Here is a 25,945-nt window from a genome sequence, read left to right on the forward strand (position 1 = left end):
CGCCTTAGACCGATCGGACCTCTGACTTTTTTCTTTTTTTTTTCTTTATTACCGGTTATTCAACAACAAAACACGTAGCACACATCACAAATGAGACGTCAAAACAAGGTTACAATAAAGGTTGTTATTGTTGTGCACATAATGCCGTCAGTCACGTGGTGACTGGCGATGTCAATTAAAATTCTTTTAGTGTAACCAAGGGTTCCACACTGGCAATCCAGGGGGAAACACCTTCTTTTGCTTTTTCTACTTCTATTAAACGAGCCATGCTCTCTCGAAAGTACAGCCTTGCCGGTCTTCTATCTGGTTCACAGTAGAAGCCAGCCATTCGTGAGCGCCATATACTGTGCAGGCCAGTCAACATAATCAGATCAAAAGGTACTTCTTCGTTGTCTATTGCTAGGTACCTGATGCCGTGCGTATCTAGCGGGAATTCTTTTTTCATTCCGCTGCAACACATCCCAAAAAAAGACCGCCTCCCAACAGTGAAGAAAAACGTGATCGATGGTTTCCGGTTGTTTGCAAATAAAACAGTGAGAACCCCAGGGCATATAAAACCCCCGTTCCTCCAGGAAAGTTCTCACTGGTAGCGTCCCGGTATGCAGTTTGAAAAAGAATGATTTCACACTTGGCGCTACTTGCATTCTTTTAACTCTTTTCAGGACATTCTGACCCTGGCCTGCACTGTATATGGCTCTGTACAAGGGAATTGGCAACACTATGTCACATATGTCTTTATACAATTTTCTCTTTGTAACAGAATACAAATAATTATTGGAAAACCGAACGCACAGAAATCGCACACTTGACACTACTTCCCGAATGTAACCCTGCACCGTACCCGACATGACATGGGTGCTAATAACATAGTCGGGTAACAGTCGCCCTAATCTTGCCTGGCACACCGTTTGCAGGAATGGGTCGCTTACCTCGCGAAAAAAGAAAAACCGGTTCACTAACTGTTTGAGAAAGAGATGTGCCAGTCCAAGCCCCCCACACTTTACTCTCGTGAACAAGTTTGTGCGACTGCACCTTTCCCAGGTAGATCCCCACACAAAGATCGCAAAAACCCTATGCAATTTTTGCACATTTACCCTAGAACAGTACATAACTTGCATCACATACCATAATTTAGCCACAAAAAACATGTTACACACGGTAGCCCTCGCAAACATGGAGAGATAATTAGCCCTCCAAGCATTCGCCTTTTCACGTAAGAAGTCTGCTTGTTGCTGCCAGTAGTCATTATTATTTTTGTAGTACTGAAGTGGCACACCGAGGTACTTCACAGGCATCCTCTGCCACACGACGTTGGCAAAAATGTCCGGCGTCGACGGCCACACTCCGTGCCAAAATCCCAGGCACTTTCCCCAGTTTACCCGACTTCCTGTAACGTCGCTGAAAATTTTGACAGCTCTAATAGATTCTTCGATGCTTTCGTAATCAATACAACAGACTGCAACATCATCGGCATACGCAAGCAATTTCACCTCTGACGAATGTAAACGAAAACCGTTAATAGCATTATTTTCAAGTATTGACAGACATAACGTTTCAATGTAAATGCAGAACAAAAGTGGACTGATGGGGCAGCCCTGGCGAACGGAACGCTGGATTTTTATGGGGGCCCCCAATGCCTTGTTAATAATTAGTCTGGTAGAGCAATTCTGATACGCCAGAGCTACACCGTCCATGATGGTGGACCCGACATTAATGTGTTCTAATATGGTAAACAAAATAACATGCGCTACACAATCAAATGCCTTCTCCAGGTCCAACTGGAGTATGGCCACACATGCTTCCAGGGAATCGCAACACTCTAGAACGGACCGCATCTTGTGAACATTCGTAGCTATAGTGCGACCCTTAATTCCACATGTTTGGTGCGGACCGACTATGTCTTTAATAACTGTCTGAAGTCTGGCAGCTAGAACTTTCATTAAAACCTTGTAGTCCACATTTGTGAGTGCTATTGGTCTATATGATGTTACTTGCTTCAGCTTGTCCTCATCCTCTGACTTCGGAATCAGCACCGTGTGGGATTCACTGAACGACGGTGGTAATACCTTTCCTTCGTACGCTTCGTTGAAAACTGCTACGAGCACTTGTGACAATTCCTTTTTAAATCGCTTGTACCACGCAGCGCAAAGCCCATCAGGGCCAGGCGATTTGCCGGGATTCAAGTTATCAATCGCGCGTTCCACTTCAAAAACAGTTATCGGTGCTTCTAATGCAGCTTTCGTTTCATCACTCAGTTGGGGCATGCGTGCTAAAAACTTCGTTTTAAAGCGTTCCAGGTCTACCTGCCTATGTGCAAATAGATTCTCATAGTGCTGAAAGAACACACGTGCTATGCTATCGGTACCTGTGACTTCGTGACCGCCCGCTTCGATCACGTCAATCTGATTGCGTCGTGCGTGCGCCTTTTCCAGTCCAAGCGCCCTTTTTGTGGGTGTCTCCCCCACAGCAAAGGACTCGGCTCTAGCACGAACAATCGCGCCGCGATAACGCTCCTCGTCATGCAGTTCAAGTTGCTGTTTGATATTCCGTATATCACTTTTGAATGCTCCCGGCTCTTGGCACTCCAGTTCTGTTAACTTTTCCAAGGTTGTTCTTAGTTCTTTTTCTTTCTTTTTTGCTTCATAATTTAGTGTGACGGTACGATCGATGGCTTTCATTTTAATCCGCTGTTTAAACTCTTCCTATCGCTCTGCAAATTTACCTTCTCCGTTCACAAGAGTTTCTGCGATGCACTCCAACACCTCTGCTACGAAACTTTCATCAGTGGTCAGTTTCGAATTCATTTTCCACAGTTCCCAAGAGAATCTGCAACCTTTTGTCTTTCTTCCTATGTCACATTTAACTAGACAATGATCGGTGAAGGAAATAGGACAGACATTGTAACTGTTGCACTTCGGTATTGCTGCAAGCGACACGTAAATGCGATCTAAACGCGCATGGCTGTTTCCCTGAAAGTGCGTGAAACGCACATCTCGCGTCCCCATCATGCAGTCAGCCACGTCCTCCAATTCCCATTCAGTAATTATCTCGGCCAAAATGTCCCGACCTTTATCGCTCTTTAGGCCTCGATTTGACCTATCTCTGGCATTGAGAACACAATTAAAATCACCTAACAGTACCATATGCTTATCAGAAGACATGTGCTCATTTAACTTTGAGAAAAAAAGCGACCGATCTTCTGATACATTTGGCGCATAAATACACACCACACGCCATTCAAGTCCACTCAATACAAAATCGCACGAAACTAACCGGCCGGATGAACATGAAAAAATACGTTGCACCGCGAGACCCGATAATTTCTTGACAAACAATACGCAACCCGCCGACGCCCCTATGGCGTGGCTCACTATCGCGTAATACCGCGACGTAAACCGCTGCACCATGCTCCGTGTCTCCTCGTCACCATCCACTTTTGTCTCTTGCACTGCTAACACGTCAAGGTCATGGTCCACCAGGAGCCTGAACACTTGGCTCTGCTTTCGCTTGGCGGCCAGACCTCGAACGTTTAGCGTCGCCAATCTAAGCGTCGGGTTGGTAGCCATGGCTGTCTAGTGAAAAGAGATTGGGCCCGGAGCATGGTGCTTACCTTTAGCGTCTAGCTCTCCGCTAGACGCCCCCAGGTCCACCCGGTGGACCGGTGCCACTGGAGAGTGGTGGTGGCTTGTTGTCAGTCTTTTTTTCCGCTGTATTAATGTTGGGACGTGGCTTGTAGCTGCTGCGCCTGCCCACAGATGTCTTCGAAGGCGGCCCGTCCTCGCTACTCCCTTGGTTCGCTGCGTTGCTGCCTGCAGGCTGTTCAAGAGGACGTTTGACAGAGGCTCCGACGTTGCTGCCCGTTGCGTCGTTCTTTTCCGACGGGTCTTCCAGTGTCTGCATTGGCACACATGCTTCCGCTGAGTTGCTTGTGCTTTCTTCCGTAGTCTTGTCCGTTGTATCTTCTGCCCCTCCATCGGTAGCCTTGTTGTCCACTGGTGCCACCGCCTCGACAGCCGGTGCAAGCGAACAGGCTGCCGCACTTGGGGTTGCCTGGTCTCCTGCCCCTTTTGCCGCGTCCTCGGCCTCGGCCACATCCATCACCAACTGCGCGGCGTCGTCACCCTTGGCCGGCCCGGTCGCAGAAGCGTACGTGCGTATGCACTGGTCTTCCGAGTGGCCAAACCTGCGGCATTGCGAGCACCGAGGGACCTTGCACTCCCGACGTACATGACCAGAGCCTTGGCAGCGCAAGCACTGCATTGGGCGGCCAGGCACGACAACCAGCGCCAGTTCACCAGCGACTCTGATTTGCTGTGGGAGGTCTTCCAGCTTCACGCCGCTCTTGAGCTTGAGCAACACGGAGCGGGTAGTCGCCCCCTTGTCGCTGATTCCTTGTACCCGCCATCACTCTCGGGTGACCTGAACGACCTTTCCAAAGGCCGCCAGCGCCGTTCTCACATCTTCATCAGCCACACCATGTATCAGCCAATGAAGACACAGCCGTACCTGCTGGTCTTGGGGGTCAACCACGATGCAGCGCCACCCCTTTACCTTGAGCTCCTTGACGTCCAGCAGCCGTTTCGTGGCGTCGGCGTTGTTAATGGTCACCGCCCAGACGTGGTTGATCTGGTAAGCCCCAAGGGCAAGCACCTCCGGCTACAGTCCTGTTGGGCCGAGAGCATCCCGAAAATTCTCAGCTCTGTAGGGTCTGGCTCGCACGTCACCGTGCAAAAACACGGTGTTTAGCACCACGCGTCCTTTTGGCAGGGGAGGCGAAATGATCTGATAGCTTGTGTCGTCTTCGCAGTTCAACCTGTTTCCGCGGCCAACTAGGGCCGCTGTCGCCGCTCCATTGGAGCCCATGACTCTGCTGACCGTTCAGCTCGGCTGCCGGAAGCAGAATAGACCGCTCGGCCATCCTGACGGGACACGACAACATATGAAAGTGGTACAGAGCCAATCGTAATTTAGCGTTGTTTATTTACAAAAGAGGAAAAGAAAGAGGTGCAGCGCTATCTACGCTTTTCTTTTTACTTTCCATGACAGTGAAAAAAGAAGCCATGTCAGAAGTGGGATTCGAACCCACGCCCGGAAGACCGGACTGCGACCTGAACGCAGCGCCTTAGACCGCTCGGCCATCCTGACGGGACACGACAACAGATGAAAGTGGTGCAGAGCCAATCGTAATTTAGCGTTGTTTATTTACAAAAGAGGAAAAGAAAGAGGTGCAGCGCTATCTACGCTTTTCTTTTTACTTCCATGACAGTGAAAAAAGAACCATGTCAGAAGTGGGATTCGAACCACGCCCGGAAGACCGGACTGCGACCTGAACGCAGCGCCTTAGACCGCTCGGCCATCCTGACGGGACACGACAACAGATGAAAGTGGTACAGAGCCAATCGTAATTTAGCGTTGTTTATTTACAAAAGAGGAAAAGAAAGAGGTACAGTGCTATCTACGCTTTTCTTTTTACTTTCCATGACAGTGAAAAAAGAAGCCATGTCAGAAGTGGGATTCGAACCCACGCCCGGAAGACCGACGCGACCTGAACGCAGCGCCTTAGACCGCTCGGCCATCCTGACGGGACACGACAACAGATGAAAGTGGTACATAGCCAATCGTAATTTAGCGTTGTTTATTTACAAAAGAGGAAGAGAAAGAGGTGCAGCGCTATCCACGCTTTTCTTTTTACTTTCCATGACAGTGAAAAAAGAAGCCATGTCAGAAGTGGGATTCGAACCCACGCCCGGAAGACCGGACTGCGATCTGAACGCAGCGCCTTAGACCGCTCGGCCATCCTGACGGGACACGACAACAGATGAAAGTGGTACAGAGCCAATCGTAATTTAGCGTTGTTTATTTACAAAAGAGGAGAAGAAAGAGGTGCAGCGCTATCTACGCTTTTCTTTTTACTTTCCATGACAGTGAAAAAAGAAGCCATGTCAGAAGTGGGATTCGCACCCACGCCCGGAAGACCGGACTGCGACCTGAACGCAGCGCCTTAGACCACTCGGCCATCCTGACTTTTTTTTTAATTTTTTTATTGCCTGCTTGGCATATAAAACAATCATATAAAAGTGCTGTCACATGACTTTCAGCACATGAGGGGGTTAAAAACGCAATCGTTTCATCAAAGACAGCTCGCCCAAAAGGGGGTACCACTCCGGCTTCTCATTTTGAACTTTGTACACTTCTCTCAAGTATTCTACACTTTCGATGAAATTCTCTCGTGCCGATCGGGGATTCAGGTCTTCGTTGCGCACGGCCATCCGCGTCCTCCACACGCTGTGGAGTACGAGTGCCATGAACATGTCGTAGGGCACAGCCCCTACGTTTTTGACAGGCAGAAAACGGATGCCGAACGGTGTAACGGGCAAGTCTTTCTTCAAGGTCCTCTGAAGGATGTCCCAGAGAAAGACTGCATCACTACAATCCAGAAATATGTGTTCAACTGTCTCCGGCTTTTTGCAGATGATGCAGTCTACAGACCAGGCAACAAATATGCCTTTTTCTCGCAGCCAAGGTTTTGTAGGGAGTGTGCCACTGTGTAGCTTGAAAAAGAACGTTTTGACTGATGGTCGCACAGGCATCTTTTTGACTCTGCTTAAAACATCGTCTCCGGGACCTCTTGGGTACAGTGATCGGTAAACAGGCAATGGCAACATGGCTTCTATAAGATCCCTGTATAATTTCTTTCGTGTAACTCCAGAGAGATATTCCATCGAAAAGCGTACTTTTAGGATTTCGAAAGCCCCAACTATCTCGTGCATATAAGCCCTTGGTCGTCTTTGTTCGACATGGACCGTTGAAACAATAAATTCTGGCAAATAATTTGACAACCGCACATGTAACGCTGTTCTCAAAAAGCAATCGCCTTGATCGCGTAAGAAAATAAACCTAGCCACGATCTGCCGCAAGAACAGATGGACCAGGCCAAGTCCTCCACTGCGCACAGAGCGGAACAAATTTGTGCGACTCGTTCTTTCCCATGTAGAAGCCCAAACAAATACTGCCATCACTCTGTGTAGCTTTTGAACAGTATTACGTGTCATAGATAACACTTGAAGTACATACCACACTCGCGAAACAAGAAAAACGTTGCATACCGTTGCGCGCGTAAACATTGAAAAATCTCGACCTCCCCATTTTTGCGTCTTAGTGCGTAGGTGCTCCGTTTCTTCGTTCCAATATTCTGTTGTGTCCCGGTAGTGTTGGAGCGGTACACCTAATTACTTATCAGGTATTACCGTCCAAGTGACATTTTCGTACAATGAGGGCGTTCTTCGCCAGTTTCCATTCCAGATACCTAGACATTTATTCCAATTAATTCTACTACCGGTACACTCGCAGAATGACTTGACATCACTTATTGCCACTGTGACACTTTCTTGATCTTTACAAAAGACCGCGATATCATCTGCGTAGCTAAGCACTTTGACTTCCGCGATCATCAAGCGGAAACCACGAACCCGTTCATTCTGAAGCATTTTTTGACAAAGCGGTTCTAAATAGATAGCGAAGAGTAATGCTGACGCGGGACATCCTTGTTTGACACTTGATAAGACAGGAATGCTTTCGCTGAGTTGCTTATTGACTACAATCCTCGTAGTGCATCCTGTGTACGCCATTCGTACCCCCTCCAAAACCACAGATCCCACTTCTACGTACTCGAGAATGCACAGAAGTATCTCATGAGTCACGCGGTCAAAGGCCTTCTCAAGATCTATTTGTAGCATCGCTACACTACTCTCAAAATCCTCCCAGCATTCCAAAATATTCCTTGCAATGTGAATATTTGTCGTTATAGATCTTCCTTTGATGCCGCAGGTTTGATGGGGTCCTACGATTTCTTTAATAACAGTTTGAAGTCGCCTGGCCAAAACACCCATGAAAGGTTTGTAATCAACATTCGCTAAGGTTATCGGTCGATATGATGCAATAAACAGTTGTTTTGTGGGATTGTCAGTTTTCGGAATCAACACAATGTGCGATCTTCTGAAGGATGCTGGTAATTCTTTCTTTTCGTAAGCCTCATGTAAAACAGCGCATAAGGCTTCTGCCACAGCGCTTTTATGTTTGTTATAGAATGCAGTGCTTAGGCCATCTGGACCAGGTGTCCCCCCCCCCCCTTTCCAGGTGTCATTTTTTCAATCGATTTTTCAATTTCTTTGGCAGTGATAGGTGCCTCTAAACTTGCTTTTAAAGCGTCATCGAGTTGCGGCATAAGTGTTAAGAATTCGTCCCTGAACGTGCCACTGCCCTCTTTTATGCTTCCTAACAATTCGCGATAATGTTCCACAAACGCATGTTCAATCAATGATTTATCGCTTGTGACGACGTTGTGATATTCTATCGCCTTGATTTCGTTTTTAGTTGCGTAGTTCCTTTCGTCTGCCAGTGCACGTTTCGTGGGCATCTCGCCACACCAAAGCCTCTCGGCGCGTGCGCGCACCACAGCTCCCTTATATCTCTCAACGTCTATAGTCCCCAACTTTCGTTTAACGTCTTTAATTTCTTTACTACGCATGCCCGGTGGCATGCATTCTTGACAGAGTAAAAAATCTAACTGACACTGCAACTGCTTTTCTTCTTTCCTTTGGCTATGTCTTATAGGAGATGCCCTTTCAATCGCGTCCATTTTGACCTTTTCTTTAAAGCACTCGCATGTATAAATTACACTTCCCGTGCTACACTTGAGTAATTTGTTTAATTCCGTTTTAACGTTCTCTACAAACGTGTCGTCCTCAAGCAGCTTGTCGTTCAACTTCCATAGGTTCCAATTGAATCTCTGCTTTTCTTTTTTATTTATGGTAAACATAACTAGGCTATGGTCGCTGAAAGAAACGTGCATAACACTATAGTCTCGGCACAAGGGAAGTAATGCTGTAGACACGTAGGCTCTGTCAAGCCTCGCCTGACTGTTATGCTGGTAATGTGTGTACTGAGTACTTTGAGACAGCACACATCCTACGTCATCCAACTCTCGTTCGTGAACTATTGCATTGAGAAACAAGGCACTACAATCACGCACCAGCACTTTGCTTGCCCTATCTTCGGGAGTGCAAACACAGTTGAAGTCTCCAAGAAAAATAATGGTCCTATCACACGAAAGGTGCACTTCAAGGCTTTCGAAAAACGTTTTGCGCTCTTGCTCTCTATTTGGTGCATAAACACAAACAACCCGCCAACTCGCGCCAGAAAAAGAAAAGTCGCACACAATTAATCATCCTAAAGTATCATTATATAAACACTCTACAGCAATACCAATTGAATTCTTCAAAAGAAGTAAACAACCACCGGATGTACAGTCAACCACAAAAGTTTGCGGACCACGCGAGCGCGTGCCAGACTGCCTATCCGCGCCACCTAGCCGTACGCCACCTAGCGGCGACAGGGGCGCTCTCCCGGATATGAGCCCTCTTGGTACTCGCCTGTCTGTTAATTTTTTATTCCCGTGCATGACATTGTTAGTTCGTTGTGTTGACGCAGAGCGCTGTCTGCGATAAGACCGCCACATATCTGGCTTGATAGCAGTATCGGAGCAATCACTGCAACCTTTGTCGACTGGTGTGCCAGTGGGTAGATAAGTTTCACGAAGCGCTGCGACGATTTTTTTACGCGACGTTTACTGGCGCACTTTGGTTGGCAGCATCTTGGTCCAATGAGTGTTGCTGCTTCTGCGTCTTGAGAGAAAGGGTAGGGAGGTGTTTCACTGTCATCAAAAATAAAGAAAAAGCGGATGCATAGAAAATTTTCTTTCACACATAGGCGCATCTTCGCATCAGTCGCTGAAAACGTAGTAGACTTGCTTCAGGCCACGTGGTGATTGCCTATTTGGAAAGATGCCGCTGCGTGTTCCACTTGACGAAAGAAGGCACATTTTGCGTTTATTTATAGAGGGAATACCTCAGCGCGAAATCTGCCGCCGAACCAACAGGAGCCGGACTGCCGTGAATAGGATTATTCAAGCTTTCCGCGACGATGACAGATTCACAGATATGGAGCGCAGTGGGCGTCCAAGGGCCACGACTGAGGAAGAGGACCGCCTGATTACGGCCGCCATCGTGGCTGATCCTTTTCAAAGTGCAGAGGATATCCGAGAAGCGCTCTCGCTCACGGTATCGTCTGAGACTGTAAGAAGAAGGCTGAGTGAGCTTGGCCTGCAGTCTTTCGTAGCAGCACAGAAGCCCTGCCGCTCAGACAGCCAGCTACAAGAACGACTCATGTTCGCTACAGCAATGAAAGATTGGACAGCAGAGAAATGGGGCGATGTCATCTTTAGCGACGAGTCAACTTTTTCCACGCGCTGGGACCAACGGAAGCGGGTTTGGCGTCCACTAAACTGCAGGTGTGTTTACAGTGTATTGGCAGTTAATTCACGAAGCTAATTCTGCATCACAACATGTTTCACGTAAAATGAGCTTTTGGACATTACGAGATTTTTCTGTAGTGGTATTATGTTGAAAACATTAACGATTGTTTCATAGTACTACTTACTCTGAAGCTAATTAAAAGCTGCCAGTGGGTCTTTCAGTACTATCTAATGATGTTTGCACGTTTTCTATTGCAACTCTATAACAGCATTATAAAGTTCATACGCAAGAGGAATCACAACATTTTTAGACGCGCCGCTGGAACCCAATTGTATGCTATTTCTTGCAGATATCTGCCTAATTACACACAGAGTTTTCTATCCAGTGGACGGTGTTCCGTGAGCGTGTGGGGAGCAATCAGCAAAGATGGCCTTGGTCCCCTTGTGCGTCTGGAAGGGCGCTTCACTGCGTCACGGTACTGCGACGTCATCACTAGACACCTCGTTCCGTATGCGCTGGACGGTCCCTTCAGCGACGGCTGCTATTTTTTTTCAACACGACCGCAGCCCGATCCATAAAGCACGTATCGTGCAGTCATTGCTAGAAGAACATGCTGTTTGCCAGCTTGAAGTGGCCTCCATGTGGCGCCGACTTGAATCCCATAGAAACATTGAGAGACCTATGTTTCATGACACTTCTGTAAATGTCTTGTGAATAAATTCATCCCCTTCAGACACGAATTATGATGCACTGTCTGCAAATGCGTCAAATGCGCATGGCATCATTTCAAGACGCTCACTATTACATTCCAAGAAAGAAGACGAAGCAATGTGCTGTTTTGTGCGAGTTTCAGTAAAAAAATTAATTAGCGTATTACTCATTATCTAATTCTGAAATCCGTCAGCTTCAATGCTTGCATAAAAAGAATCAACTATTAGGCCCGAAACGCATGCACACTTGCTTTTTCGGTTGTATTCGTGTCGACCGGAGAAAAAAAATACTCTTGACGTTGGTCTTGGGACGCGGCACGTCGAACGATTGTCTAACATGGTAGTGTCTCCAGCAAAGTGATCATCTGCAGCAATACGCAGGACAATGAAGTTAACTGACCGCTAGTTGTCCCATCAGGAAGCGGACACGAATGTGCACACTGAGTTTTAGGTCATTTGAAGAAACACGTGGCGTGGGACGCGCCTCCGAAGTTCGAGTCCCCAAACGAGGACGCCGTGTCGCAAAGGGTTATAAAAAGAGTCATCGCACCCGATTATTTCTTATTTTTCTAAATGTAACCACTATAGCAGCGCGGTGGTTCGGGCTTTGCGCAGCAAAACCTGGGCGCAGGCGATCAAATCCCGGCCGCTACTGTCACTTAGCGATGGGGGAGGAACGGAAAAATTCTGCCTACTGACTAAGCATTGTGTCCCATGGCTGCCTCACCGCTCACTCACGCACTCACGAAAAAAAAAAACAGCGTGGCTACGCGAAAATAGAACTGATAACAGCCGAAGAATACGCTGTCTGATTACTTGTACTGATATTCTGCTCTCAAAATATAAGCAAGTAGCCCTGGCTAACAAAGAGCGCGTCACGTTGAAAGAGATAGGTAGAAAATATTTGCGCACAGTGCGAAAATAGACAGGCCATAGATTTAAGGAGGGATGCGTCTTCAACGTAGCGCTGCTGTCGATCGCTAGTGACGTAGCGGAAGTGTCGCGAAGAGGCTCTTGGCCACGCGCTCGCGTGGTCCGCAAACTTTTGTGGTTGACTGTACCATGAGAATGGCTGACACATATATTGTAGCGGTCGCGGGCGAAACCATGCGGTCTGTCTGCTCTTGGGACTCAACTTTCGTTTCCTGCACGGCGGCAATATCAACGTCATTCTCTAGGAACAAGCGGCGCAATTGATACTGCCGCCTCCTACACCCCAGCCCTCGAATGTTAAGCGTTGCTACGCGTAAGGCCGTTTCTAATTTATAGGGCTTGTTATCGTTATGAGCAGGGCTACCATACGGTTTCTACCTCTCGTAAATGCTCGCCAGAAAACACGAAAATCACACGACTTAAATCGGTGAATGTGGGTTTCTGAGCTATTCCCGTGTTTTCCATCGCGGCTCACATACAACACTAACATTTGCCTCTTACGCATAGAAGTCCTTTCGGGAAATCGCAACACTCTCACCTACCCAGGTGGTGTGGACTGCAGAGGCGGCTTGGCCTCTGCCCGCGGGCCGGCCGGAATTGTCGGCCGCGGTTTGAAAGACGGACGCCTATTCCCGGCTGCCTTCGTCGGTGGTTCTCCACCGCCGCCGCTATCGGGAGTACTTGTCTCGTCTCTACTTTCATCCCAAGGGCGCTTGCCGGCCAGGCCGCTGGCTGCGCTCTCGTCCATATTGTCCTGTCCAGCTGTAGCGGCCGGTTCCTTGCCGGGAGGTTCAGATGATTCCGGCCTCTCTGAGGCTGTTCCTTTCCCTGGTGGTAGCTCCAAAGGCTGGGCAGCGGGTTGTTGCCCCGTTGTCGCATTCGGCCCACTCACTTTGGCCAGGTCTGTCGTAGCTAGCGCTCCGTCGCCCGAACTTGCTGCGTCTTCAGCGTCACGCTCGTCCATGAGCAGCTCGGACGAGTCATCACCCACGGGCGCGGTGACGCTGGCATAAGAGAGCGTGCAGTCGTGCTCCTCATGGCCGAACCTCCGGCAGCCCGTGCAACGCGGCACTCGGCAATCACGACGAATGTGACCCTTTCCTCGGCAGCGTACACAAATGGGCGCTCTTCCCGGCACAACAACGAGGGCCTGCTCGCCGCTTACGCTCACTCTATGAGGCAGGTCATCAATTTTAAGGCCCACCTTGAACCTGAGGGTCACCAGACGGGTCGTCAAGCCTTTGTCGGTCACGCCGTGTACCCGCCAACGCTCCCTGCAGATGTCAGTCACTTGCCCGTACGCTGCAAACGCACGTCGCAAATCTTCAAGTACATTGTGAAGCAGCCAATGCACCTTCATCCGCACGTCTTGGTTTGCCGGGTCGATGACGAGGCAGCGGCAATCTTTGACCTTGATGTGCCCGAGGGCTAGGATCCTTTTCACTGCATCCATATTCTTGAACGTCACCGCCCACACATGGCTCATACGATACGCCCCCAAGGCAACAACCTCGGGGAGCAGCGTCAGACGGGCCAGTGTGTCGCGAAAGTCTTCCACTCGATATGGCCGGGAACGGACGTCGGCATGTAAAAAAACAGTATTCAAAACAACTCGTCCTGTTGGCAGGTTTGGCAGTACAACTTCGTAATCATTTTCACCGTCAAAAGACCTGTTACCGCGGCCGAAACGTGCCGCTGTATCCACCCCTGAAGGGCCTGCCATCCTGCGTCTGCTCCGCTCGGCTGCCGGAAGCGGAATGCTCGGCCATCCTGACGGGACACGACAACAGATGAAAGTGGTACAGAGTCAATCGTAATTTAGCGTTGTTTATTTACAAAAGAGGAAAAGAAGGAGGTGCAGCGCTATCTACGCTTTCCTTTTTACTTTCCATGACAGTGAAAAAAGAAGCCATGTCAGAAGTGGGATTCGAACCCACGCCTGGAAGACCGGACTGCGACCTGAACGCAGCGCCTTAGACCGCTCGGCCATCCTGACTTTTTTTTTCTTTATTGCCGTCTTCGACTTACAGAATCAAGGGTTACAAATGATAAAACGTGCCAGCCACACTTTGGCTAGCACAGTACTAAAATCTTTTCAGTGACACCAGTTCATCGAGTACAGACATCCATTGTGGTGAATCAGGCAGTACTTTGTACGCGTCTCTCACGTAAACAACACTCTCAATGAAGTGTTTTCGCACCGGTATCACAACTATGTCTGCATGTTCAAACTGCATGCGAGTTTTCCACATCGCGTGGAGGCCCAGGACCATAATGAGGTCATACGGTACTTCCTCTGAGGTATCTACTGGCAAGAAGCGTATTCCATACGGGTCCAGAGGTAACTGTTTCTTCAGCGTTCTCTGCAGAACGTCCCAGTGAAAGATCGGGTCCCAGCAATCTAGGAAAACATGTTCTATTGTTTCTGGTTTTTTACATAAAAAGCAGTCGGTTGTCCAGGGGATGAAAATACCCTTGCTATGAAGCGAGGTCTTAACGGGAAGTGTGTTTGTATGTAATTTGAAAAAGAAAGACTTAGTTGATGGCCGTACTGGCATTTTCTTGACTCTTTTTAAAACGTCCTGTCCGGGGCCTCCACGGTGTGGCGAACGGTACAAAGGTACAGGTAGCATCGTGTCCACAAGATCTCTGTACAATTTTTTCTTTGTAACGGTGGACAGATACTGCTGCGAAAAACGCACATTCAACATCCTATACGCCAGCACCACTTCACGCAGGTACCCAGTCAAGGTTCCCGGCATGTTCTAAGCCGATGAAACAACAAATCCCGGAAGAAGTCTACCCAGCCGTACTTGTATTAGTGTCCGAAGAAAGAGATCATTTTGAACCCGCAGAAACACAAAGCGTGACACAATTTGTCGCAAAAAAAAAATGTGGTTGATCCCTCTTATATAGGAATCGGTATAGAACACGAAAGTGAAACGTGTCTTCACAGAAGTAGTGTAATGTTTATTGCACATTGATATGTAATGTCTATTGGTGTTTTGTGGCTAAAGCGCCCTTAGGCGTTAATGCACCCACGCTGACGCCTGGTGGCACGTCTCCTCCATCACGACTACCAACGTCGATGACCATGAGCAACCGTCGTGCATATGGAAGCTGCACTACGCTGCACACGCTAGCACAACGCGAAAGACGAAGCACGTAACTGACACACTAATACAACGCGTAAGACAAAGCACGTAACTGAATCGTCACCGAGTCAAATCAGCGCGTACAGCGCGTCGTAATTGCAGCCTCCGCGATCAACTTCAGAAACATTTTCAGAGCTAATTGCGGAGGCCACGCTCCGCTGTGCTGAGTACGGTGAACGCCACCTGGCGTTGGTAGTGCTTCTTGATGCCAGCGTCCCTTCGAATGCTGGCATCGAGGCGTCGTAGTGCTGAGACCACCGAAGCGTTCACTGTCGGTGCGCGTTAGTGTCATAATGCAGTACTTCTCTTTTCTGCTCGTAGGCGGCGGCACCGCCCCGAGCAAGAGCGCGGGTACACGGAGGAGTGTTAGATATATAAGGCGCGTCTGTGTAGCTCTCTGCAAATGCGTTTGTGGCGCAATGTGTTAAACGCTCGGCGATCTATCGTCGCGGACCGAGAGGTCGTGGGTTCGATTTCCAGATTTTGCATGTTTGTGGAACTTTTTCTTCTGGTTTCTTTCTTTGTAATATGTTCGTGTACATTGTAAGCTGACGTATTTCCGTGACGGAAATACGTCAGTGAAGTCTTGGTGGACCCCGGCATAAAACACCTTCGTGTTAAAACAAGTGAACTAGACCAAGCCCACCTTTCTTGACCGGGAGAAACAAATTTGTTCGACTCGTCCTCTCCCAGGTAGAAGCCCAAATGAAAGTAGCGAAAATGCGGTGAATTTTTTGTACGCTTACCCGCGCAGCACACAACACATTCATGACATACCATATCTTAGAAACTAAAAAAAGGTTACAAACAGTGGCTCTAGAAAACATTGACAGTTGCTTTCCTCTCCAACCGTCAGCCTTTTCCTTTGCTCTCGAAACTTGGTCGAGCCAGTACGGCTCAGGCTCACGGTAACTTCCGAGGTGCACCCCCAAGTACTGTGTAGGTAACCTTGACCAATTCAATCGAGAAAAGGTCTCCGGTGTGTCTTCCCAACTCCCATGCCAGAAGCCATAGCTTTTATCCCAGTTTATCTGGGCACCAGTTGTATCGCAAAATTTTTCGATTACAGCAGTTGCCTCTTTAATGCTGGCTTTATCTGTGCAGAAAATCGCGATGTCGTCGGCATATGCCAATATTTTTACATGTGCTGCCTGTAGTCGATAGCCTGCTATGCGTTCGTTGTTTTTAATGGCCAAACAGAGTGGCTCGAGATAAGCAGCGAACAGAAGGGGCGAAAGCGGGCATCCTTGACGCACCGAAGAGAGCACACGAAAGCTATCGGTGAGCTCCCCATTAACAATAATTCGCGTTGAGCAGTTTTTGTACGTCATCATGACACCTTCCGTTATCACACTGCCAACATTCGTGTGTTCAAGTATGCATACAAGAGCCTTGTGCGAGACGAGGTCGAAGGCTTTTGCCAAATCGATCTGCATCATCGCGACGTAATCGCCAATCGCATCGCAACACTCTAGCACACTTCGAGCCACGTGTACATTTGTGGTAATACTGCGGCCTTTAATGCCACAAGTCTGGTGAGGCCCTACCAGTGTTTTGATGACACTTTGCAGTCGTTTTGATAAAACTTTCGTGAATATTTTATAGTCAACGTTGACTAGAGTTATCGGGCGATATGAGCCAGGCAACAAACGTTTCTTTTCATCATCACTCTTCGGGATTAATACAATATGCGATGTTGTGAAAGACAAGGGCAATCTTTTCCGGTCGTACGCTTCGCTAATAACTAGTTGGAGGACATGAGCCAGCGCAGACTTAAAAGTTTTATAGAAAGTGGCCCCTAAGCCATCAGGCCCAGGTGCTTTACCGGGGGCCAACTCGTCTATTGCGCACTCTATCTCACTCAGGGTAATGGGATGTTCAAGCCGTGTCAACTTCTTCATCTAGCCTTGGCATCAATGAAAGGAATTCCATCTGGTAGCCATCTTTAGGTTCACGTGGTTGACTCAAGAAGGCTTTGAAGTGATCGGCGATCCCTTGCTTGATGTCGTTTTGGTCGGACGTGATATCATCGCCTTTAGCTAGCTGGCGGATTTCCTTCCGACACGCGTACCTTTTCTCGTCTGAGAGGGCTCGTTTTGTTGGCGCTTCTCCCGCCCACAGCTTCTCAGACCTTGATAGCGCAACGGCCGCTTTGTACTTCTCAGAGTCTATCCTTTCGAGTTCGGTTTTTACTTCCTTTATTTCCTTGGTATACACACCAGGCTGGGCACTTTCCATGCTGATGAAAAATTGCAGTTGGTGGCGGAGGTTTGTTTCTGCCTGTTTCAGGTTATGCCGAAGTACACTGCTTCTTTCAATAGCCATAGTTTTAACTTTTTGTTTAAAGTCTTCCCATTTAATGGCGAAGCTTCCTAGTTGGACTGAACACAGGCTTTCTAGTTCGTTGGCAACAGCATCAACGAAACCATCGTCACCCAACAACTGCACGTTCAATTTCCAGAGGTCCCAGGTAAAGGTGTGTTTTATCTGTCTTTTCCCAAAGGTGGCAGTTACCAAGCAGTGATCGCTATATGCAATGGGTTGCACATAATATTCACTACACAAAGGCACCAATTCGGCTGACATATAATCTATCTAGCCGAGCGTGGCTATCACGCTGGAAGTGCGTAAACTGCGGGTGAGTACCACTGGCGAAGACACTACCGATATCTTCCAAGTCATAATCGCGCACTACCGCATTTAGCAGTTCAGCACTCTTATCGCGAACGTGTGAACATCTTGCGCGATCGTCAGCAGTGCATACACAGTTGAAATCCCTCAGCAGTATTACCACCTTGTGACAGTTTACATACGCTTCAGGACGCTCAAAGAAGGATCGCCGGTCTATTTCACTATTCGGTGCGTAGACACAAATGACACGAAAATCTTTTTCGCAAAAACAAAAATCAGTCACTAAAAGGCGCCCAGTTTCACACGAAAACACTGACTGCACACAAATGCCAAAGTTTCTTCGAATAAATATAGCGCAACCACCTGATCAACCAACCGCGTGAGAAACACACACATCAAAGTGAGTACGAAAATTGGACACCATTCTGTCGGTTAGCTCTTGGCTCTCTATTTTGGTTTCTTGGATTCCCACAAGATGCAAGTCATTATCTAAGAGTAGACGACTTAGCTGACATTGCCGCCTTCTTGCACCGAGCCCTCGTACATTTAACGTGGCTACACGTAGCGCTCCTTCAATATTGGCCGCCATGACTAAACGGCAGAATGGTGCCCATCAGTTACCCAAGGACGCGTGTTCATAATGACGCGCCGATAACCGCGTCGAGAGCCACAAAAGCAAACACAACTCGACCTCTCTAAGAAACGCTCAAATGCAACTTGAGCCCCCGTTCCTGACACGTATCTAAAAAATGTCACAGTTTCGCCCTAAGGGCGAAGCAATGAATGCGATAGCAACACAGCAATGTCATACGAAGTAAGGTGAGCGGCTTTGGTAGCAACAACACGCAGAACTGTTGTCGACGCCATCGGCGTTTTGCCCGCGTTAGCTCAAAATGCGTGCGGCGTTGGTGACTGTTGCCGGAGCCTCTGATATAAATAGGCACTTGGTGCCGCAGCTAAACGTCGCCTCCCTTCCCTCCCCCTCCCCCACGGCCTCTCGCGCGTCTGAAGAAGGCGCGTTTGCTCTACATATATGGTGATTGTAAAGGAGAACACCGGCAACGCGCAGAACTGTTGTCGACGCCGTCGGCGTTTTTCCCGCGTTCGCTCAAAATGCCTGCGGCGTTGGTGACTGTTGCCGGAGCCTCTGATATAAATAGGCATTTGGTGCCGCAGCTAAACGTCGTCTCCCTTCCCTCCCCCTCCCCCCCCCCTCCCCCACGGCCTCTCGCGCGTCGAAAGATGATGATGATAAGTGGTTCTTGAGGGAAAGGTTGGCGCTATCTTCTGCAGCCCTTGAGGGAGCACGGCTCAAAGAAGGCGCGTTTGCTCTACATATATGATGATTGTAAAGGAGGTAAGAGACGCCTACTTCTGCAGCCCTTAAGGAAGCACGGCGCAGAACGCGCGTTTGCTCTCCGCCGTGCGTTCACTCGCCGTGAAAGAGCGCGTCCCTCGCGCCCTTTCACTCGCACATACAGCGTTCGGCGGCGCGCGGCGACGATTTCATCTCGATTGACGTCACACGGAACCTCACGGCGACGGCGACGGCGACGCCGACGGCAGAAATCTGCTTTTGAGTGTCCATATAATTGCTATCGCAATAAAAGGATACTGCTCAGGATGACGGCCATTGCACTCACCAACCCCCCAACCCGCCTAAGCTACAGACAGTACAAAATTACGGAGGCGGTTTACCCGCCTGCCGTGGATCGTCCGTAATGTTCGGCCGCAGCTTCAGGGTTGGTCTCCTCATACCTGGCGTTTTGGGCGATGGCTCGTCTCCGCCATTGCTGTCTTGTAGCGTAGCCAGGCTATTGGCCTGGTCGTGCGGTCGTTTCCCCGCCAGCAAGTTAGCGAGCCCGGTATGGGTGTCCATGCCCTCAGCATCAGGGGGGGTGGAGGTCGCTCCCGGTTCAGGTAGGCTCTTTACCTCAGCGTTCGTCACAGCTACACTGTCCTCTGCCTTCTCTTGTTGAGTGGCGACGGCTTCATCGACGTGTTGCCCCTGTTTCTGGAGTCGTGCCTCCGTCTTTGCCGCCTCGCCAGCTGCTTCCTTAGCCGTGGACGATGTGTCTTCCATGTCCGCCTCATCCATGAGTAGGGCGGAGTTGTCGTCGTTGCTCACGGGTCCGGTCACGCTAGCGTACGTCCGCTCGCACTGACTCTCTTCGTAACCGAAGCGTCGGCAAGCACCACACCGCGTTATGCGGCAGTCGCGACGAATATGGCCCGTTCCGCGGCAGCGCAGGCAGAGTGGGGCCCTGCCCGGCACAACCACGAGAGCCAGCTCGCCAGAGACGCTCACCTGATGTGGCAGGTCGACCAGCGTTACGCCCGGCTTCAACTTCAGCGTAACCAGTCTTGTAGTCGAGTTCTTATCCGCCACGCCATGAACACGCCACCGCTCGCGGGCGACGTCCGTGACCTTTCCGAACGGCGCGAAGGCAAGACGTACAGTCAACCACAAAAGTTTGCGGACCACGCGAGCGCGTGGCCAAGAGCCTCTTCGCGACACTTCCGCTACGTCACCAGCGATCGACAGCAGCGCTACGTTGAAGACGCATCCCTCCTTAAATCTATGGCCTGTCTATTTTCGCACTGTGCGCAAATATTTTCTACCTATCTCTTTCAACGTGACGCGCTCTTTGTTAGCCAGGGCTACTTGCTTATATTTTGAGAGCAGAATATCAGTACAAGTAATCTGACAGCGTATTCTTCGGCTGTTATCAGTTCTATTTTCGCGTAGCCACGCTGTTTTTTTTTTTTTTTCGTGAGTGCGTGAGTGAGCGGTGAGGCAGCCATGGGACACAGATGCTTAGTCAGTAGGCAGAATTTTTCCGTTCCTCCCCCATCGCTAAGTGACAGTAGCGGCCGGGATTTGATCGCCTGCACCCAGGTTTTGCTGCGCAAAGCCCGAACCACCGCGCTGCTATAGTGGTTACATTTAGAAAAAATAAGAAATAATCGGGTGCGATGACTCTTTTTATAACCCTTTGCGACACGGCGTCCTCGTTTGGGGACTCGAACTTCGGAGGCGCGTCCCACGCCACGTGTTTCTTCATATGACCTAAAACTCAGTGTGCACATTCGTGTCCGCTTCCTGATGGGACAACTAGCGGTCAGTTAACTTCATTGTCCTGCGTATTGCTGCAGATGATCACTTTGCTGGAGACACTACCATGTTAGACAATCGTTCGACGTGCCGCGTTCCAAGACCAACGTCAAGAGTATTTTTTTTTCTCCGGTCGACACGAATACAACCGAAAAAGCAAGTGTGCATGCGTTTCGGGCCTAATAGTTGATTCTTTTTATGCAAGCATTGAAGCTGACGGATTTCAGAATTAGATAATGAGTAATACGCTAATTAATTTTTTTACTGAAACTCGCACAAAACAGCACATTGCTTCGTCTTCTTTCTTGGAATATAATAGTGAGCGTCTTGAAATGATGCCATGCGCATTTGACGCATTTGCAGACAGTGCATCATAATTCGTGTCTGAAGGGGATGAATTTATTCACAAGACATTTACAGAAGTGTCATGAAACATAGGTCTCTCAATGATCTAGTAGGAAGTGAAATGTCCGCCGTTTTCTAGCACCTTATTGATGCGTGTGGGCATCGACTCGTACAAAGATTCAGTAATCTCCGGTCGACCGCGCAGGCTTTCCCATTCTTGTGCGATCGCTTGCCACAGCGTATCGGCCGTGCGGCCGCGGTTGGCTCGTGTGGACAGCCGTTTCTTCAACATGCCCCAGACATTTTCTATGGGATTCAAGTCGGCGCCACATGGAGGCCACTCAAGCTGGCAAACAGCATGTTCTTCTAGCAATGACTGGACGATACGCGCTTTATGGATCGGGCTGCGGTCGTGTTGAAAAAAATAGCAGCCGTCGCTGAAGGGACCGTCCAGCGCATACGGAACGAGGTGTCTAGTGATGACGTCGCAGTACCGTGACGCAGTGAAGGGCCCTTCCAGACGCACAAGGGGACCAAGGCCATCTTTGCTGATTGCTCCCCACACGCTCACGGAACACCGTCCACTGGATAGAACACTCTGTGTGTAATTAGGCAGATATCTGCAAGAAATAGCATACAATTGGGTTCCAGCGGCGCGTCTAAAAATGTTGTGATTCCTCTTGCGTATGAACTTTATAATGCTGTTATAGAGTTGCAATAGAAAACGTGCAAACATCATTAGATAGTACTGAAAGACCCACTGGCAGCTTTTAATTAGCTTCAGAGTAAGTAGTACTATGAAACAATCGTTAATGTTTTCAACATAATACCACTACAGAAAAATCTCGTAATGTCCAAAAGCTCATTTTACGTGAAACATGTTGTGATGCAGAATTAGCTTCGTGAATTAACTGCCAATACACTGTAAACACACCTGCAGTTTAGTGGACGCCAAACCCGCTTCCGTTGGTCCCAGCGCGTGGAAAAAGTTTACTCGTCGCTAAAGATGACATCGCCCCATTTCTCTGTTGTCCAATCTTTCATTGCTGTAGCGAACATGAGTCGTTCTTGTAGCTGGCTGTCTGAGAGACAGGGCTTCTGTGCTGCTACGAAAGACTGCAGGCCAAGCTCACTCAGCCTTCTTCTTACAGTCTCAGACGATACCGTGAGCGAGAGCGCTTCTCGGATATCCTCTGCACTTTGAAAAGGATCAGCCACGATGGCGGCCGTAATCAGGCGGTCCTCTTCCTCAGTCGTGGCCCTTGGACGCCCACTGCGCTCCATATCTGTGAATCTGTCATCGTCGCGGAAAGCTTGAATAATCCTATTCACGGCAGTCCGGCTCCTGTTGGTTCGGCGGCAGATTTCGCGCTGAGGTATTCCCTCTATAAATAAACGCACAATGTGCCTTCTTTCGTCAAGTGGAACACGCAGCGGCATCTTTTCAAATAGGCAATCACCACGTGGCCTGAAGCAAGTCTACTACGTTTTCAGCGACTGATGCGAAGATGCGCCTATGTGTGAAAGAAAATTTTCTATGCATCCGCTTTTTCTTTATTTTTGATGACAGTGAAACACCTCCCTACCCTTTCTCTCAAGACGCAGAAGCAGCAACACTCATTGGACCAAGATGCTGCCAACCAAAGTGCGCCAGTAAACGTCGCGTAAAAAAATCGTCGCAGCGCTTCGTGAAACTTATCTACCCACTGGCACACCAGTCGAGAAAGGTTGCAGTGATTGCTCCGATACTGCTATCAAGCCAGATATGTGGCGGTCTTATCGCAGACAGCGCTCTGCGTCAACACAACGAACTAACAATGTCATGCACGGGAATAAAAAATTAACAGGCAGGCGAGTACCAAGAGGGCTCATATCCGGGAGAGCGCCCCTGTCGCCGCTAGGTGGCGTACCGCTAGGTGGCGCGGATAGGCAGTCTGGCACGCGCTCGCGTGGTCCGCAAACTTTTGTCGTTGACTGTACGTCCTCGTCGGGAACGGTGTGCAGCAGCCAATGCACTTTCAAGCGCACATCCTGGTTGGCGGGGTCAATGACGAGGCATCGGCCCTTTTTGATCTGCAGCTCACCAACGCTGACGATCTTCTTCACCGCTTCGTCGTCCTTGAAGGTCACGGCCCAAACATGGCTCATACGGTAGGCCCCGAGGGCCACCACTTCCAGCAGGAGCGATAACGGGGCAAGCGCATCGCGGAAATCTTCCACCCGGTATGGGCGGGCCCTGATATCACAATGTAAAAAAACGGTGTTCACAACAAAACGCCCTGTTGGCAAACTCGGCAAAACAACTTGGTACTCGTTGTCCGCAGCAAAATTCCTGTTACCGCGGCCGCTCTGGGCCGCTGAAGCCGCTCCTACGGAGCCCGTCATCATACGTCCGTCACGCTCGGTGGCCGGAAGCAGAATCCGGCCATCCTGACGGGACAGGACAACAGATGAAAGTGGCAGAGAGTCAATCGTAATTTGGCGTTCTGTATTCACAAAATAGGAAAAGAAAGAAGTGCCGCACATCTACTCTTCTTTTTACATTCGATGACAGTGAAGAAAAAAGAACCCTTGTCAGAAGTGGGATTCGAACCCACGCCCGGAATACCGGACTGCGACCTGAACGCAGCGCCATGGACCGCTCGGCCATCCTGACGGGACAGGACAACAGATGAAAGTGGCAGAGAGTCAATCGTAATTTGGCGTTCTGTATTCACAAAAGAGGAAAAGAAAGAAGTGCCGCACATCTACTCTTCTTTTTACATTCGATGACAGTGAAGAAAAAAGAACCCTTGTCAGAAGTGGGATTCGAACCCACGCCCGGAATACCGGACTGCGACCTGAACGCAGCGCCTTGGACCGCTCGGCCATCCTGACGGGACACGACAACAGATGAAAGTGCCAGAGAGTCAATCGTAATTTGGCGTTCTGTATTCACAAAAGAGGAAAAGAAAGAGGTGCCGCACATCTACTCTTCTTTTTACATTCGATGACAGTGAAGAAAAAAGAACCCTTGTCAGAAGTGGGATTCGAACCCACGCCCGGAATACCGGACTGCGACCTGAACGCAGCGCCTTGGACCGCTCGGCCATCCTGACGGGACACGACAACAGATGAAAGTGCCAGAGAGTCAATCGTAATTTGGCGTTCTGTATTCACAAAAGAGGAAAAGAAAGAGGTGCCGCACATCTACTCTTCTTTTTACATTCGATGACAGTGAAGAAAAAAGAACCCTTGTCAGAAGTGGGATTCGAACCCACGCCCGGAAAACCGGACTGCGACCTGAACGCAGCGCCTTGGACCGCTCGGCCATCCTGACGGGACAGGACAACAGATGAAAGTGGCAGAGAGTCAATCGTATTTCAGCATTCTGTATTCACAAAATAGGAAATGAAAGAAGTGCCGCACATCTACTCTTCTTTTTACATTCGATGACAGTGAAGAAAAAAGAACCCTTGTCAGAAGTGGGATTCGAACCCACGCACGGAAAACCGGACTGCGACCTGAACGCAGCGCCTTGGACCGCTCGGCCATCCTGACGGGACACGACAACAGATGAAAGTGGCAGAGAGTCAATCGTTATTCAGCATTCTGTATTCACAAAATAGGAAATGAAAGAAGTGCCGCACATCTACTCTTCTTTTTACATTCGATGACAGTGAAGAAAAAAGAACCCTTGTCAGAAGTGGGATTCGAACCCACGCCCGGAAAACCGGACTGCGACCTGAACGCAGCGCCTTGGACCGCTCGGCCATCCTGACGGGACACGACAACAGATGAAAGTGGCAGAGAGTCAATCGTTATTCAGCATTCTGTATTCACAAAATAGGAAATGAAAGAAGTGCCGCACATCTACTCTTCTTTTTTACATTCGATGACAGTGAAGAAAAAAGAACCCTTGTCAGAAGTGGGATTCGAACGCACGCCCGGAAAACCGGACTGCGACCTGAACGCAGCGCCTTGGACCGCTCGGCCATCCTGACGGGACACGACAACAGATGAAAGTGGCAGAGAGTCAATCGTTATTCAGCATTCTGTATTCACAAAATAGGAAATGAAAGAAGTGCCGCACATCTACTCTTCTTTTTACATTCGATGACAGTGAAGAAAAAAGAACCCTTGTCAGAAGTGGGATTCGAACCCACGCCCGGAACACCGGACTGCGTCCTGAACGCAGCGGCTTGGACCGCTCGGCCATCCTGGCGTTTTTTTTTCTTTATTGTCTGTTTACATGATACAGAAGGGAACAAGAAAGAGGGTTTCAAAACTTTTTGAAAGCTATCAAATCATCAAGCAGTCCCACCCAATCAGGTGGCTGTGGCTGTGCACGGTAGATCTCTCGCATATACACTTCATGTTCAATAAAATTTTCCCTTACAGTGTGAGGGTCAATGTCGGCATGTCTTACTGCCATTCTAGTTTTCCATATACTATGGAGGCTCAGGACCATTATCATGTCGTAAGGAATGTCACCATCATTCTCAACTGGTAAATATCGGATTCCATGTGGCGTAATCGGCAGTTCTTTTTTAATAGTTCGCTGAAGGATGTCCCAATGAAATATTGGATCCCAGCAATCGATAAATACATGTTCCATTGTTTCTGGTTTTTTGCATAATATGCAGTTGACTGTCCACGGTACGAAGATTCCTTTGTCTTGTAGCCACGTTCTTACCGGTAAAGTGTTTGTATGTAGCTTGAAAAAGAATGATTTTACATGGTGTTTTATCGGCATTCCTTTCA

At 49.0% G+C, this 25,945-nt stretch overlaps 1 protein-coding gene and 14 non-coding genes across 15 annotated transcripts in view; all 15 read right to left on the reverse strand.

Moving 5' to 3' along the window:
• The window catches only part of LOC119463993 (high-affinity choline transporter 1), a 166,374-nt gene extending 162,808 nt beyond the window's left edge, over positions 1-3,566 (reverse strand). Inside the window, exon 1 of the mRNA XM_049655458.1 lies at positions 3,372-3,566. Within this exon, the coding sequence (XP_049511415.1) occupies positions 3,372-3,566 (195 nt within the window). The remainder of the gene's footprint in view (positions 1-3,371) is intronic.
• A 1,495-nt stretch (positions 3,567-5,061) lies between these two features.
• On the reverse strand, positions 5,062-5,145 carry Trnal-cag (transfer RNA leucine (anticodon CAG)). Its single transcript has one exon. It is a non-coding gene; the product is annotated as a tRNA-Leu (tRNA).
• A 135-nt stretch (positions 5,146-5,280) lies between these two features.
• Trnal-cag (transfer RNA leucine (anticodon CAG)) lies at positions 5,281-5,363 on the reverse strand. The gene has a single exon. It is a non-coding gene; the product is annotated as a tRNA-Leu (tRNA).
• A 137-nt stretch (positions 5,364-5,500) lies between these two features.
• Positions 5,501-5,582, reverse strand: Trnal-cag (transfer RNA leucine (anticodon CAG)). Its single transcript has one exon. It is a non-coding gene; the product is annotated as a tRNA-Leu (tRNA).
• Positions 5,583-5,719: 137 nt separating this feature from the next.
• Trnal-cag (transfer RNA leucine (anticodon CAG)) lies at positions 5,720-5,803 on the reverse strand. Its single transcript has one exon. It is a non-coding gene; the product is annotated as a tRNA-Leu (tRNA).
• A 137-nt stretch (positions 5,804-5,940) lies between these two features.
• On the reverse strand, positions 5,941-6,024 carry Trnal-cag (transfer RNA leucine (anticodon CAG)). Its single transcript has one exon. It is a non-coding gene; the product is annotated as a tRNA-Leu (tRNA).
• A 7,844-nt stretch (positions 6,025-13,868) lies between these two features.
• Trnal-cag (transfer RNA leucine (anticodon CAG)) lies at positions 13,869-13,952 on the reverse strand. The gene has a single exon. It is a non-coding gene; the product is annotated as a tRNA-Leu (tRNA).
• A 9,822-nt stretch (positions 13,953-23,774) lies between these two features.
• Trnal-cag (transfer RNA leucine (anticodon CAG)) lies at positions 23,775-23,858 on the reverse strand. Its single transcript has one exon. It is a non-coding gene; the product is annotated as a tRNA-Leu (tRNA).
• Positions 23,859-23,995: 137 nt separating this feature from the next.
• Positions 23,996-24,079, reverse strand: Trnal-cag (transfer RNA leucine (anticodon CAG)). Its single transcript has one exon. It is a non-coding gene; the product is annotated as a tRNA-Leu (tRNA).
• Positions 24,080-24,216: 137 nt separating this feature from the next.
• On the reverse strand, positions 24,217-24,300 carry Trnal-cag (transfer RNA leucine (anticodon CAG)). The gene has a single exon. It is a non-coding gene; the product is annotated as a tRNA-Leu (tRNA).
• A 137-nt stretch (positions 24,301-24,437) lies between these two features.
• Trnal-cag (transfer RNA leucine (anticodon CAG)) lies at positions 24,438-24,521 on the reverse strand. Its single transcript has one exon. It is a non-coding gene; the product is annotated as a tRNA-Leu (tRNA).
• A 137-nt stretch (positions 24,522-24,658) lies between these two features.
• On the reverse strand, positions 24,659-24,742 carry Trnal-cag (transfer RNA leucine (anticodon CAG)). Its single transcript has one exon. It is a non-coding gene; the product is annotated as a tRNA-Leu (tRNA).
• A 137-nt stretch (positions 24,743-24,879) lies between these two features.
• Trnal-cag (transfer RNA leucine (anticodon CAG)) lies at positions 24,880-24,963 on the reverse strand. The gene has a single exon. It is a non-coding gene; the product is annotated as a tRNA-Leu (tRNA).
• Positions 24,964-25,101: 138 nt separating this feature from the next.
• On the reverse strand, positions 25,102-25,185 carry Trnal-cag (transfer RNA leucine (anticodon CAG)). Its single transcript has one exon. It is a non-coding gene; the product is annotated as a tRNA-Leu (tRNA).
• Positions 25,186-25,322: 137 nt separating this feature from the next.
• On the reverse strand, positions 25,323-25,406 carry Trnal-cag (transfer RNA leucine (anticodon CAG)). The gene has a single exon. It is a non-coding gene; the product is annotated as a tRNA-Leu (tRNA).
• Positions 25,407-25,945: the final 539 nt, after the last annotated feature.

Source organism: Dermacentor silvarum, chromosome 9 (assembly GCF_013339745.2).
Source record: "Dermacentor silvarum isolate Dsil-2018 chromosome 9, BIME_Dsil_1.4, whole genome shotgun sequence".
Classification (NCBI taxonomy): Eukaryota; Metazoa; Arthropoda; class Arachnida; order Ixodida; family Ixodidae; genus Dermacentor; species Dermacentor silvarum.